General features: G+C 46.6%; 1 protein-coding gene across 14 annotated transcripts in view; it reads left to right on the top strand.

Moving 5' to 3' along the window:
- The window catches only part of EPB41L4B (erythrocyte membrane protein band 4.1 like 4B), a 130,518-nt gene that overhangs the window by 64,548 nt on the left and 52,021 nt on the right, over positions 1-13,949 (top strand). For 13 of the 14 annotated variants that reach the window (XM_045043937.1, XM_045043934.1, XM_045043938.1 and 10 more), the window contains exons 13-15: positions 2,686-2,716; positions 6,074-6,107; positions 9,845-9,909. In XM_045043937.1, coding sequence (XP_044899872.1) covers positions 2,686-2,716; positions 6,074-6,107; positions 9,845-9,909 — 130 coding nt within the window. Of the gene's footprint in view, positions 1-2,685; positions 2,717-6,073; positions 6,108-9,844; positions 9,910-11,693; positions 13,380-13,949 lie in introns of those variants that run through there. The other variant, XM_045043947.1, reaches the window with a different exon arrangement.

Here is a 13,949-nt window from a genome sequence, read left to right as displayed (position 1 = left end):
AGGATGCCTTCCCCTCCCCCCTTTTCAGAACTCCCTGAGCCTTAGTCTGTCATTTACTACTATGGCTTCATGCCTTTCTGAAGGCTGGTACCCAATACAGGACCAGTTGGCAAATGAGCAAGCTGGGCTTGTTTAAAAAAAAAAAAAATTTTTTTTTTCAACGTTTATTTATTTTTGGAACAGAGGGAGACAGAGCATGAACGGGGGGAGGGGCAGAGAGAGAGGGAGACACAGAATCCGAAACAGGCTCCAGGCTCCAAGCCATCAGCCCAGAGCCTGACTCGGGGCTCGAACTCACGGACCGCGAGATCGTGACCTGGCTGAAGTCGGATGCTTAACCGACTGCACCACCCAGGCGCCCCAAGCTGGGCTTGTTTAAACTTGGCCTCCACATCCTACCTCCTAGCTCTTCTCTGCCTACACTTGATTGTTTCTCCCTTCGGGACACCTAGTTTAGCACTGAATTGTGGGCTTTTTCATGGCATGGCCTCTGAACTCTCAACCCCTGGGGCCCCCTCCTACATATCACTTACTCATAGGTTTTTCTTGTATCACTCAGGACTTAGTGGGCCTTTGTCAGAACTGTACCTATACTTCACTCCCTTCTAGAATCTTTAACCTTGTGGGGCACCTGGGTGGCTCATTTGGTTAAGTGCCTGACTCTTCTTTTTTTAAGTGTAGTAGCTATTCCCTAAACCAAATTAAAAAAAAATTTTTTTAACGTTTATTTTTGAGAGACAGAGAAAGAGCACAAGTGGGGGGTGGGGCAGAAAGAGAGGGAGACACAGAATCCAAAGCAGGCTCCAGACTCTGAGCTGTCAGCACAGAGCTCGGTGCAGGGCTCGAACTCTCAGATTGAGAGATCATAACCTGAGCTGAAGTTGGACGCTCAACCAACTGAGCCACCCAGGCGTCCCCCTAAACCAAACTTGTAATGTTTGTTTATTTTTGAGAGAGTGAGAGAAAGAGACAGAGCACAAGCTGGGGAGGGGCAGAGAGAGAGAGGGAGACACAGAATCTGAAACAGGCTCCATCCAGGCTCCGAGCTGTCAGCACAGAGCCTGACACCGGGTTTCGAACATACAAACAGTGAGATCATGACTTGAGCCAAAGTTGGAAACTAAACCAACCGAGCCACCCAGGTACCCCCGTTTTTGAACCAATGGTTTAATAGCACAGCAGCCAGAAGCTCTCTAAAGTCATTCTTGGCTGCTTTAATGGAGAAAAAAATGGCCAGTGCCCAGGAAATACGGCCTCACCTTCAAGAAAGACCAGAGGGTGAGAGGATTGGGGGTGTGCCCAGAGAAGGGTGATGGTGGATGAAGGTGATTGACTGCAGGAACTGGGAGCAACAAGTGATGCAGTGGGGGAGAGAGGGAAGGACTTGCTTCCCTGTCAAGCCTTCTACTTGCTGCCTGCGGTCCATGGGATCAGTGTTATCCAGAAACACTCCAAGTAAGGAAGAAGTTCCTAAGAGTGCTGTCAAAGATAGAGCCATCTCAAGACTGTACTGGGCTCCCAGTCTCTGGAGGCCTGTGCAGGCACAAAGGGAAAGGCCCCTTGGTGTGGCCACTGCAGAGGGGAGGGTGTGTCCTGTGTCTTGACCCATGGGTGGCTTTGGACCTCTTCTAGACCACAGGTTCCCTGATTCTCCTCTACTTTCTTTCCCTGTCTCCATCCTCTTTTTTTCTTTTGTGTTACTGGCATTTTTTCCCAGCCAGAGTTCTGGCATATCTGTGAAGCTTTTAATGATTTTCTGTGCTACATCTTTTTAAATTTTTTTAAATGTATGTTTATTTTTTTTTTAATTTTTTTTTTTCAACGTTTATTTATTTTTGGGACAGAGAGAGACAGAGCATGAACAGGGGAGGGGCAGAGAGAGAGGGAGACACAGAATCAGAAACAGGCTCCAGGCTCTGAGCCATCAGCCCAGAGCCTGACGCGGGGCTCGAACTCACGGACCGCGAGATCGTGACCTGGCTGAAGTCGGACGCTTAACCGACTGCGCCACCCAGGCGCCCCTTTAAATGTTTATTTTTGAGAGAGAGAGAGAGAGAGCGTGTGAGGGAGGGAGGGGCAGAGAGAGAGGGAGACACAGAATCTGAAGCAGGCTGCAGGCTCTGAGCTGTCAGCACAGAGCCCAACGCTGGGCTCAAACCCACGAACCGCAAGATCATGACCTGAGCGGAAGTCAGATGCTCAACCATCTGAGCCACCTAAATGAAGTGGGAGTCTAGATAAACAAGCTTTAGCTCTGTCCATGGTCCCTTCCACAGATTCACATCCTGCCCCAGCTACAAAAGTCTGCCCTGAGCTTCCCAGTACTGTCAGGCTTATATTTCAGCCTCTATCATCCCCTTCTGCGATCTTTGATTTCACACACCTCTCTGTCTCTGTGTCAAGACTGTGAACCCCTTGAGAGCCAGAATTGCCTCTCATTTCTGTATCTGAGAGCACCTGGCCCTGGGAACATGCTCGGCATTCGCTGAGTGAATTGGAGGGCTTGGCACAGTGGAAAAGAGACTTTTCCTCCAGAAAGAAGGAGCTAATGTGGAAATTCTGCCTCCTGGGGTTGGGACCCCGCTGCAACCACAGAAATCTCCACCCTAGTCATTGTCATCACGTGGTTAAACAAAAGTGATACAGCTCTCTAAGATGGCATACCTTTCTGTTTTTCCTTTAAAGCAAGCAACCCAGTGATAGCAGCTCAGTTCTGGTAAGTGCCCCCAGACTCTGGGGTACAGCTCTTCTAATTATCGTCTTTATTTGCAATGTTGACTTTTTCTTTAATACAATTAAACCACAGAGTGAGTCACCTGATGATTTTCCCCTGCTTTTTCTGCTGCCTGACTATACCATCCTCCTGGTTCTCAATAAGTGCACAATGGAATGTTCCAAGACCGTTTTTTTTTTTCTTTTTTAAAACACAGCTGCTCTGTTTGTGTAGCTTTGTGCTTTGTTTATTACAACAGTGGGTGATGAAGGTGAGAGGAATGTGTGCAGCGCACTGTGCTGATGGCATTGCAGGCAGTGATGGGAAAGAAAGGCCATGCTCTTGAGCAAAAGCTCCGTGAGAGCAAATGCTGCATTCGCTCAGTGATGTGCAGATTTTACAGTCATACAGTGTAGAAAACCTTTACGAAACACGTTTATTGAATTTCGTGCAGAAAAAAGAACATGTCACAAGACTGAAACTCCAGCACAGATGTGAACAAACTTTTCCTGTGAAGTGCCAGGTAGTAAATACTTTGGACTTTGTAGGCGATGCTGTCTCTTTCATGACTGCTCAGCTCTGTGGTTGGCGCACAAAAGCAGCCATAGACGGTCCGTAAATGAAAGGACAAGGCTGCTGCGTTCCAGTAAAACTTTACTCATAAATGCAGGTGGGCTACATTTGGCCCATGGGTGTGATTTGCCAGCCCCTCCCCCAGCACAGGTGTTCTTGATCTTTCCTGTACATGGAATCTCCTGGTGAGCCTTGAAACGTCCCCCTCAGCCCAGCCATACCCCAGGCTCATTGAATCAGTCTCTGGGCAGGGGACTCACGCACCTAGGGTTTTTTGCTTTTTTTTTTTTTTTTTTTTTTTTTTAAGTCCCAGGTGATTCTAGTGTGTGGGAACCACCATCCCATCTTGCATTTGCCTCTTTTTCTCTCTCTGAAACAACTGCTTATGTGAGTTTTGTCCTAGGTGGACAGCTGCTCTCTCATGCTGGAGAATTACAGGCTGTCATTCCTTCCACCCTGGTGTCCAAGCTCCAGGCACTGGCAGCCCAGTTTAGTCAGCCCCTTGGTCTTCCCAGGCACACGGGTCTCAGACTGCTGGGGAGGTCTTAGAGATGAACACAAGTTGACTGTGCCATGTGCCCTGCACCTGTACTCGGGCAGAGCCCGGCATGTGGAGGAGCAGATAAGCCGGAGGTCTTGGTTGGTGATGAGGGTGCAGGCCAAGGGACCAGAAGGCCTCCCGCCTCGTCCCAGCCTTGCTCTAACCCAGCGCTGGGGCCTTAGGTCTTCCTGCTGGGCTTCCTTTTTCTCACTGAAAACAAGGAGTTTGGGCTAGATCAGTGTTTGCCCTAGCTTTTTTAGTCTCTGATTTTCGCCCCCCGGAAGAAACCTGACCTGGAAGTCCAATATAGAGAACAGACAAAGTGGAGCTGCCCTGGGTGGAGCCAGGCAGGGAGGAAAGGGCTGGTGCCTGCCTGTTCCTCTGACATCTGACCCCTGTCCCCCAGGCAGCCACAAGCCACCCGCAAGGGCCCCGAAGCGCGCTAGGGAACATAACCAGCCCCTTGTATCACACAGCTGGAGCTCAGCCCTGTGTCTCTGGTTCCAGGCTCCGCCTGCAGTGCCATTCTGTGAGAAGGCAGGCGGCCGACTCTTGTGTCTGGGTTCAGTTCTCAGCACCTGAAGAAGGGCTGCAGAGTCCTGTTGAACTGCCATGGAGCATACCCTGGCCCCCCGAGGGAGGGGCTCCCACATGGGTTCATTGTAGGCCTGTGGGCTCGCCCTTCTCTAGGATCCCCGCTGCGGGTAGTATGCTAAAAGCATTTGCACCTTTCTCCACCTGTCAGTGTATCTTGCTTTTAATTCTCAGGGGCCTGTGAGTTACAACATTTCTTTCCTTTGCTAAGGAAGCGATTGTTTTGTTTGTTTTTCCATAATAAAATTATATTTTCCCTTTAGCATCTAGTGGAGATTATATATATATTGAGCATCTAGTGGAGATTATATATATTGGGAACCAAAACAAACTTAAAAAAAAGTGTCCACCAGGAACAAAAAAAACCCAGTAAATATACCCTTTAGGAACAAATGAGCTAATAACCACTGTTCGCAGCTGTTCAATTGCTCTTCGCAGCCTGTGGGATCCCGGGGTGAGTAGGATTGCTGTGGGAGCCAGGGATGAAATTGCGCTCTGGGCTGCAGAGGTGATACCAGAAAAATTGCACCTTGCAGAACACTTAACCTTCCAGATAAAATCCAGCTGGAGGTGAATCTGGCCCAGAGCCTGGCTCGGTGCAGTGGCCTTTCTGGAAGACAGAGCCATTTAGACCCCAAGCAAGACTCATAACAGTAAAATGTTTCTCTCATTGTTGAAGCAATAAGCCTTGATTTCGAGCACACCACCCTAGCCACGTAGCCCAACGATGGTGCCGTGTTTGTTTGTGTTTCTCCTGGCGGATGCCAGCCTTACGTAGGAAACACATGTGTTTTAAGTGCAAAGCCAGCCTGGGATTCTCCGCCCATATATGTGAGTACGTATAGTTTTTGAACCAGAGTAGTTTTACTTGTGAGTCCACCAAAACAGGATCGTGCATGAGGAGCGTGGTACCTTTGCTCGGACCGTCAGGGAGCCAGCTGGACTCTGTGGAAAGAAGGTGGGCTCTGAGATGGAGCAGATACCCATTCCAGTCCCAGCTCTGCCACTGACTGCGTAGCTGACTGACCCTGAGCAGGTTTCCCAACTTCTCTGTTAGGCAACCTTTCCTTTATCTGTAAAATGAGGTGGTACCAGTTATTGACCTCGTAGCCTTGTGGTGCGGATTAAATAGTAACAGATGTGGAGCTCCCAGTACAGAGCCTTATATGGAATGAGCGTTCCACGGTGGTGGCCGGATCGTGGCATTGTTCGTAGCAGTGGGACCCATAGCGGTAGATGTTCAGAAACGGCCGGTAGATGTTCAGCTCTCCCTTCAGTTGGAAAAGGCTCTGGGCGTCACTGAAGCCGTTTGGTGCCACCCAGCAGTGCCAGCGCAGACCTGGAATGGGAGCTAAAAGTACTTGGTGTGTCCCAACCGAAAGGACCTCCTTTTTGTCACCAAAGCGTGGCAAGCAGGATTCTGGAATATTACCTTTGTGTTTCAGTTTGTGAGCTCGAAAGTGACGAGTGGAAGTTGGCGTTTGGTTTCCTTGGTTATATGTTCATGTAAACAGCTAATAACCAAAAAGAAGCGGTGTTCGTGAAAGTTCCTAACAGTGTAGGTGGTGTTTAAGATTTATGATCGTTAAAAAATCACTAACAGTGCCGCTTTACAACCTGTTACATTACAATTTTTCCCTTCTTTTCTATAGCTCTAAAACAAATCCTGAAGTCCATAATTACCAGGTGAGATACTGCTTTTAAAGATTTTCTTGAATACTTCTTAAAATTTCAAAATTTTCTACATCAAGTAGTTATTATGCTTATCGTCAGATTTTGAAGAAATAATAACATGCTTTTTGTTGGTTGTGGGGTGGGGGGGCTTGGTTTTTTGGGTTTTTTTTGAGAAAACGGTGAGAGGAGAACCTTCCTCTGTGACTCCTGGCCCCTCTTGGTCATTTCAGCTGCCTATTTTTTTCTTAACCTTATCAACTGGCAAACCACAGAGACATATGTTTAAGTTTCTGGGTGGTCAAACACAACCTCTTAGGAGCGCTCAAGTGAGGCCGTGTTTTGTCAGCATGTCCTAGGCCTAGGGAACATGAGTCCCTTGAGATGTGCCTCCAGGAAAGGATGTCTCAGTCACACGTTTGGGAGATGTGTCCTTCATTCCCCTTCTTGGATCTTACAGTCTCCGCTGGGGTTTCAAAAGTAGTGAGAAATCCTGCAAAAAAGATAACGTTTTATTTTTTTTTAATCCATTGTCTCCCCAAATCATTTGATATTCAACACCCCCTCCCCCAATCAAAAAAAGCTAGCTTCTCACCTACCCGCCTGTTTTTGATAGTGTATCTGTTATCAGTGGAGCATTGGTTTCCAGAACCTACTTTGTAAAGCATTGTGCCAGGCCTGTTTCCTGCAGAAGGAGCACAGATAGGTTTCTGTGGCTCGTGATATGCTCTTTTACAGGGTGGCCAACCAGGGCCCTCACCGCCTGCCCGCCTACCCACTCACAGTTACCTGGGGGTGGCTCTTGCTGGCCATTCACAGCCTTCTACAACCTGGCTCCAACTTGCTTTTCTACATTTATTGCCTTCCTCCTCTCTGCTCCTTATCACACATCATATGTTCAACTCTCAAAGAATCACATAATCGGTGCCCCCAGAATTTCTTCCCACTGTTCCCGTTTCCATGCTTGTCTGCCTGAAATCCCCTCACTTGTCTGTGCATTAAAATCCCCTCCAGAGTCCCCTCAGAAGCCACCTCCTCCACAGAGCCTTCTCTGATCCTCATAACTGGAAATCACCAACACCAGTGGTCTTCAACCCCACTGCATGTTAAAACCATCTGGCAGGCTTTAAAAACATGGCCGGTGCTTGGGCCTCACCCTGGGCTGAACAACCAGATGCTCTAGGGATAGATAGTTCTGGGTATCAGAGAGCTTCAGAGCTGCTAAGGGGGTTCTGATGAGCTGTGCTGACAGCGTGTCCCTCACTTAGTAGGTTTGTGCCTAGAGGCAGCAGTCGTTTCTGATGGCCTCCTCACTTGGGGCCATTTCTCTTTTCCTGGGCGGGTTCTGTCCAAGGACATTACGCTCAGGTTTCCTCCATCACAGTCTGGTTTCGGATGTCACAAGAAGCTACTCCATGAGGTCACCTGGGAGCGTTTGTTCTGGTTTAGTGTCTTTCCTGATCTTTTGTTACCGTAGATATTAATTTTTCGATGGGGGTGGGAACCTAACGTACGTGACTTTTACGAGGTCTCCAAATTATGTTTCAGAAGAATTTTGCCATATCATCTTCCATACATGAAATCATATTCCCAATGTGCAGAATCTGGGCACAACTTCTGAGTTTGGGGGGAATAACATGTAAAAAGTGCTTTGAACCTGGTAGGGGAAAAGCTAGGTTTCCCGATCTTGTCTTTTTTAGGTTCTTGAATCTTCTCAGTCACAGATCAGCTTTGTGGTTTGGAGAAATTTTCGGGTGTGACTGGCTAGCTGTGGGGGAAGGGAAGAGTTGTGGACGGGCGGTCCCTGCTAGAAGGCAAGAAAAAAAATGAAAACAAAGCCCATTATTCCCTGCTCAGAGTGAATACGGAGGAAGTTGTTCATGGAACTCACATGCACGAAAGCTGTTCTTGTAACATCTTTGGCAACCACTGGTCCCCCACACCTTAGCCATCTTGGAGGTTACGTGTTGCTCTGTCAAGGTTTGGGAATGAATTGAGCAGGAAGAGAACGTCCTGAGAAGTGGCCTGATTGATAAAGGCTTGAGTGCTGAGAAGGGTTTTCGGGAGAATGGGAGTATGGAACATCTGTCTTATTGTGAGCTCAGTGAGACTAGCCAACTGCAAAGGATAGATTTCTGTGGTTTTGATAAGGACATCTCTTGGCGTTTGGGGAGGGACAGTTCTTCATTGTTGGGACTGTCCCAAGAGTTACAGATGCTTAGCTTTCCTCTTCTCTGCCCAGTAGTTAAAAGGTAATTTTGCAGTCATTGTGGCAAGCAAAAATGCACATATATATTTCCAATTATCCCCAGGGGAACAAACTGCCCCAATGACCAACTGGGTTAACATTTAAAAATGCTGCTCGACAGCTTTAGAGTGTGAATAAATTACCGAAGGAGATCAAGGAAGGTTTGGGAATATCCTTCCAGGTCTTTATGGATGAGGTACCCACATCTCCCTAATGAATCTGATTTGCTTGTGTTTGAAGACAGGGAGTGGAACAGAAGGTCCATTTCTATTCTACATTATTCCCTTTTGTTGAAGATGCAGCCAGTGGAGCCTCATTTGGGGCCTGGCTGTGTGACCAAAACACTGGAAGCATTTCAGCTATGGGCACATCTTCTAAACTCTAGGTGCTTGTCTCCCTAAGAGAGGTCAGCTTTCAGCGTCTGCTCCTGAGATCTTTTCTCCAGATTCCCTTTTCCCGTCGCCTGTGCAGGGGGCTGCACACTTAGTTTGCTGACAGGCAGCTCTGAAAGAGAGAGCTCACTAGAATACAGAATAGGCAGGGAGGGCCTCTCAGTTTCCTGAAAACTGAGTGAACAGAATTACTGAGAATTTTCCATAATACAGAACAGGCCTCTGCTTCTTAACCAAAACAGCAGGGGAAGGAGCAGAAGGGGAAGAAATAATTAAAAGAATAATGGTGGCAAGACTGTAGTGACTTAAACGTCAGGAGGGTTTCATGTGCTCCACAGAAAGTTTAGCCTTGAGAAGCCCCGTGGCTTCTGGCCTTGCCTGGAGCCACCGCCCTCTACAGGCCAGAGGCGGTAGACAGTCCCGTCACCCAGCCAGGCCTGCCTTGTCTTCACTCCTGCTCGTTCTGTGAGTCATCAGTCTGGATCCATTTTCTGAATGGACAAATTCCTTCCTTCTCTCCTTCTGTTGTATCAGAATAATCAGTGCTCTGAATGGTTTGGGGTTTTGTTTGTTTTTGGTGACGGCCAGGTGGGCGGCGAGGTTTGGTACTAGGTTTTGGATCACATTTTAGAAAATTATTCTTATTGCTTAAACAAGGGAGAAGGTGTTCGCCCACAATCCTGCTGACTTAATGTCCCCGTCCAGTTGTCTTGTGTTTGCAGATGTCACTGTTACACACGGTTGTCGTCATCTTCAGCAATGACAAAAATTGTTTCTGAAGAAAGAAATTGCCTACCATTCACCCCATATCTTGGGTGTCCTCCGTCTGTTCCCTTGGGAGAGATGAATACTGCCTGTCCTGGGCGCTCTGGGGGACCCTTCCCAGACAGATGCTTTCCCCTTTCTTCCGAGGGCAGCCTTCCAGCCCCCCTGCCTTTGTCACAGGGGAAACGTGATCGTCCTGGGAAGCCACCACCCATCCAGGGTTTGGTTATAGCCTTTCCAGTCACAGCCCTGGGCCCCTCAGCTGGATGCCAGTAAAAGAGAAACTAAATGAAGACCATTGAAATCAAAAGGTCATTGAATAATCAAGTTTGGTATTTCATTTCTAGCCTCAATACCATCCCAATATCCACCCCAGCCAGCCTCGGTGGCACCCTCACTCTCCAAATGTAAGGTAAGTGCTTGAGCTCACGGAGCTGTACTTACTTGAAAGTTCTCCCTTTCTCCGGAAAGGCTCAAATTCTGCCTCGTTGTGAATCGAAAGTCTGCATCGGAAACAACGGTTAAGAGCTGCTGTGTCATGGCAGAGATGAGTAATTTGCAGAGCAAAAGAAGCCAGTGATGAGTCTGGATTTACCAAAGTTCTGCTTTATGAAATGAAAATGAATTGGGTTTTGTTTTTTGTTTTTTTAGTCGTTCTAACCTTAGATATTTTTGGTTTGGTTTTGTGTTAGAAATGTTGCTTAAAATTTCTAAGTAACATTTTCCTGTCCCAAGAAGTCGGTTACTAAAAATATGCTTTGAGCTTGGGGATTTTTGTTGTGGGTTTTTTGAAAGGACTTTTTTCAGGGATGGAATGGGGGTTTGCTTTCTGTGATTGTGGATCTTTTTTCTGAACCTAGGGGTCAGTAAACTTTCTCTGTTAAGAGCCACATAATCAATATTTTCAGCTTTGTGCTCTCCGTCACAACTACTCAGCTCCGCTCTTGTAGCTTCAAGGCAGCCTCAGACAGAAGTGAATGGGCAGGGCTGCATTCCAATAAACTTATTTACCAAAGCAGATGGTGAGTGGGATTTAGCCTGAGGGCTCTGTTTTACTCACCTCTGCCCTAACCCTACCACAGTCCTTTCCAAGTAAACTGGCACCTGCCTTGCTGGGTTTCTAGTTAGGCTCGAGAGTGTTTTAACGCTAGCTTTGTAAAGGCAAACGTTCCTTTTAAGATTTGAATTTTAGATCAGTCTTAATTGGTGTTTATGTGTGAAGCTCTTTCTGTTGGTGAATTCACTTTGCATAAAGTTATTTCTTGGTAAGGTTGCTAGCCTTGCTGCTTGAGAAAGTACGGAGAATGGAATGATGGAAATAAATCCATTTGGAGTAAGGCAAATGAGAGCAATTAGTTCTTGAGAATTCTTGCCACTTTTGTTGGGGGGACCTTGGAGGAGAGCAGTGCTGTTTGATCGTAAACACTTGATATTTGGGTAGCTTTTTAAAGCTAGTCAGCCTAGTGGGGTAATAATTCTAAATGTTTCTGTGTATTGCGAAGGCAGTTTATTTTCCAGACATAAGAAACAGAAGAGATTTCTAGAAGTGCTATTTTTATTAACCTTGTTTTTACAGAATTTTACACTTCTTTTGGCCTGTTTTGTCACATTAGTTTTCCTTCTGAGGCATGACCTTGCCCAGCACTTAGCAGTGGGGATTCCGAGGCAGGCTGGAGCAGTGCGCCTCACCTGGGAGCTTGCTGATGCATTCTTTGCCCCACCCGGGCCCTACTGGGTCAGGATCTCTGGGGGTGGGGCCCCGCAGTCCGTGTTTTACCAGGCTCTCCAGAGTTGGAGAAGCACTGCCTGAGATACAGAGTTCATTGGTCCTAGGCTCTGGTAAACGCTGCCTAAGGCACTCACAGGGCACCGTAGCATGGTCACAGCCCTGAGAAGTGCCTGGGAAAGGAACCTTTTTCACCTGACTTCCCCCAGACTGAGGGATCCTCAAGGTGCCCTTTGAGAAATGTGGTGTGGCCGCGACCGAGCTTTTCTCCACTTGGAAGTTGGTAGATCACCCGCATCCGAATTTTAAACACACCTGAGCAAAGCCACTCATTTCAGCTTGGAAGCCATCCCCATTCACACGGTTCATGGTTTTTCCCGCCCGCTTGCCTCGTGCTTGTGTTGTTTCACTCACATTTCTGAATTTTCTTCCATCCCTCCCGCTAACCATTCACTCTGCCGACAAAACAGGCCATGCTTTCAGGATGACAGGCCACACTGGGAAACGTCGGCCAGTGGAAGTGGTGGCCGTTTCGATTATGTCCACGACCAGAACCAGAAGAACTTAGGAGGAGTGCAAAGTATGATGTACCGAGACAAACTCATGACTGCACTTTGAAAGACTGACACATCTCACCTCTGTTCACCAGCATGGTTTCATTACATTCCATGAAACATGTCTTGCCATCACACAGACGCGTCCGCAAAAGTGTCCTTAAGGAATAGTTCTGAAAGGTGTTTCTGGAGTCCGTGTACATATTTGGAAATCTCCACAATCAGTAGTCACAATTTACTGTTGACTGCGTTCTCAATAAAATGAAGGTAGTGAAAGGCTCAGGAATCGTTTTAATATTCTGATTTAAAAATTGGAGTAAAAGTCTATGTTTGTCATATTGCTGTGTATTTGGTATTTCTCTGTTATTTAATGAATGGGACCAAATGAAACCAGAAGAACTTAGGAAGAGAGCTCTTTGTAGAGTACCATACAGCCCTGGGGTGGGGTTGAGACCGCTGGGGCCCAGTCCTGGCCGTTGTGAGATTGTGGACAAGCCTTTCTCCTTTGCTGGCCTCCTTTTCCCCCATCTGGAAAGAGTGGGTAGGACTAAGTGATTGCCAAGCTCCTTCCAGCTCTAAAATTCTGTGATCGTATTAAAAGTTAATATTTTTAGTCTGAGGATGTAACATTCAAACTAAATTTCTCGTAGGAAAACTGCAAATTTCCCTTCTCTAACAGAGGGCTACCGCTTTCGGAAGCGCAAGAACGTATATAACTTGTTACATAAATGCGGGGAGGCTTTGAATTTCTGATCTTAAAGCAGTTCAGGCACATTGAATCTTAGCAGTTTTACTAATCATAAATTGCATAGCATCCCTTTGTGATAGAATTTGTTGCTCAAGTACAAGAATAATTTTTTTTTCAATTGTTGATCGGTGCTGCTAACTTGCATGATTTCAGAAGACACAATTGTGAACACACACTGTCAGAATTTATAGAATTTGAGGCTTGGTTTTTACCCTGGACTTAACTCTTTTAAAAAGCAACATGAAATCCAAGATAACATTTATGGCTCAAATTAAAGTGTGTAAGATTTTAATGAAGCTGTGCCAAAGCATTCTGTGGAATAGGATGGGATGGGTGTTGTACATTTTGTAGTACCAGCTATCAATGGGCTGTCTTTTAGGGTAGAACTTGTACCAAAATATTTATTTCCCCACCCCACCCCACCCCCATTTGAAGCCACAAATCAAACTTTTTTTTTTCCTTGGTAAACCTGAGATAATTTTTCATTAGTCTTTTTGTGAAAAACGATTCTTATGCCATTTAAGTATATGTAATTGTAATTTGGCCCACTGTAAGCCTTTTTTAAAAAAATGTGTTGACATCTCTTAAGACACTTTATTGCTAAAATCTGATCTATTTTTGGTTACCACAAAAATCTGTCCAGCAGGAGGGGCTCCGCTGCAGGCCTTGCACGGCGGAGTCCTTCACCGACAAACTCTTCCTAAGATAATCTGTTTACAGGTGTATTCTGTTGTAGCAGATGTTTTGATCCTCAGTGTTTGTGCCGCATACAAATAAATGTGTTCTGAATCTTTTAATCTTAGTGATCCATTTTTACAAATGTGTTTCCAAGGAATAAAGATTATTCTTGCTTTTTTGGACTCCCATCTTCATTTTACATTGCGCAGAAGTATCGTTTGTGGATGACGTAGGTAGTGGGACTGTGAGCTCTCCGAAGTCTGGAGGTGAGCATTCCGTTAGGTGACATGGAGGAAGTTCGTCCGAGGATGAAGCTGCCCTTGGGAAGAGCAGCTCTGGTAGGCACAGTGGCTGAAGCATTTCTTCATCTGGTTCATCTGTGGTGAAGGTTCTAGTAACTGGTCACAGGCTCTGGACTGAGTGAAGCGGTGGCAGAGTGGGTTTCCCCCATAACGGTCCTGTGATGAGGATGGGTGTTTGTCCTGGTGACTCACTGTTTCCGGTGGAAAGACATCCAAACCTGTGTCTGTGGCCTCCTGGAGACGGTGTACACAGATCCCCTCTAATAAATACCTTTCTGCTTAAAATAACTTGAGTGGATTCAGTTGTCTGCAACCACGAAGTCTAACCAGGATGCATACTTACGACCTCCTAATTGTTAAATGAGGTGCACACTTTTCATCCCGCAACTCTGTGGACCTTCCTCTACTGCATGTGACGGTGATGGTCACTCACTCACAGCTTCT

The sequence above is a fragment of the Felis catus genome, chromosome D4, assembly GCF_018350175.1.
Source record: "Felis catus isolate Fca126 chromosome D4, F.catus_Fca126_mat1.0, whole genome shotgun sequence".
In the NCBI taxonomy this organism is placed as follows: domain Eukaryota; kingdom Metazoa; phylum Chordata; class Mammalia; order Carnivora; family Felidae; genus Felis; species Felis catus.
The sequence above is the reverse complement of the archived record's forward strand: the minus strand, read 5'-3'. Positions and strand labels throughout refer to the sequence as shown.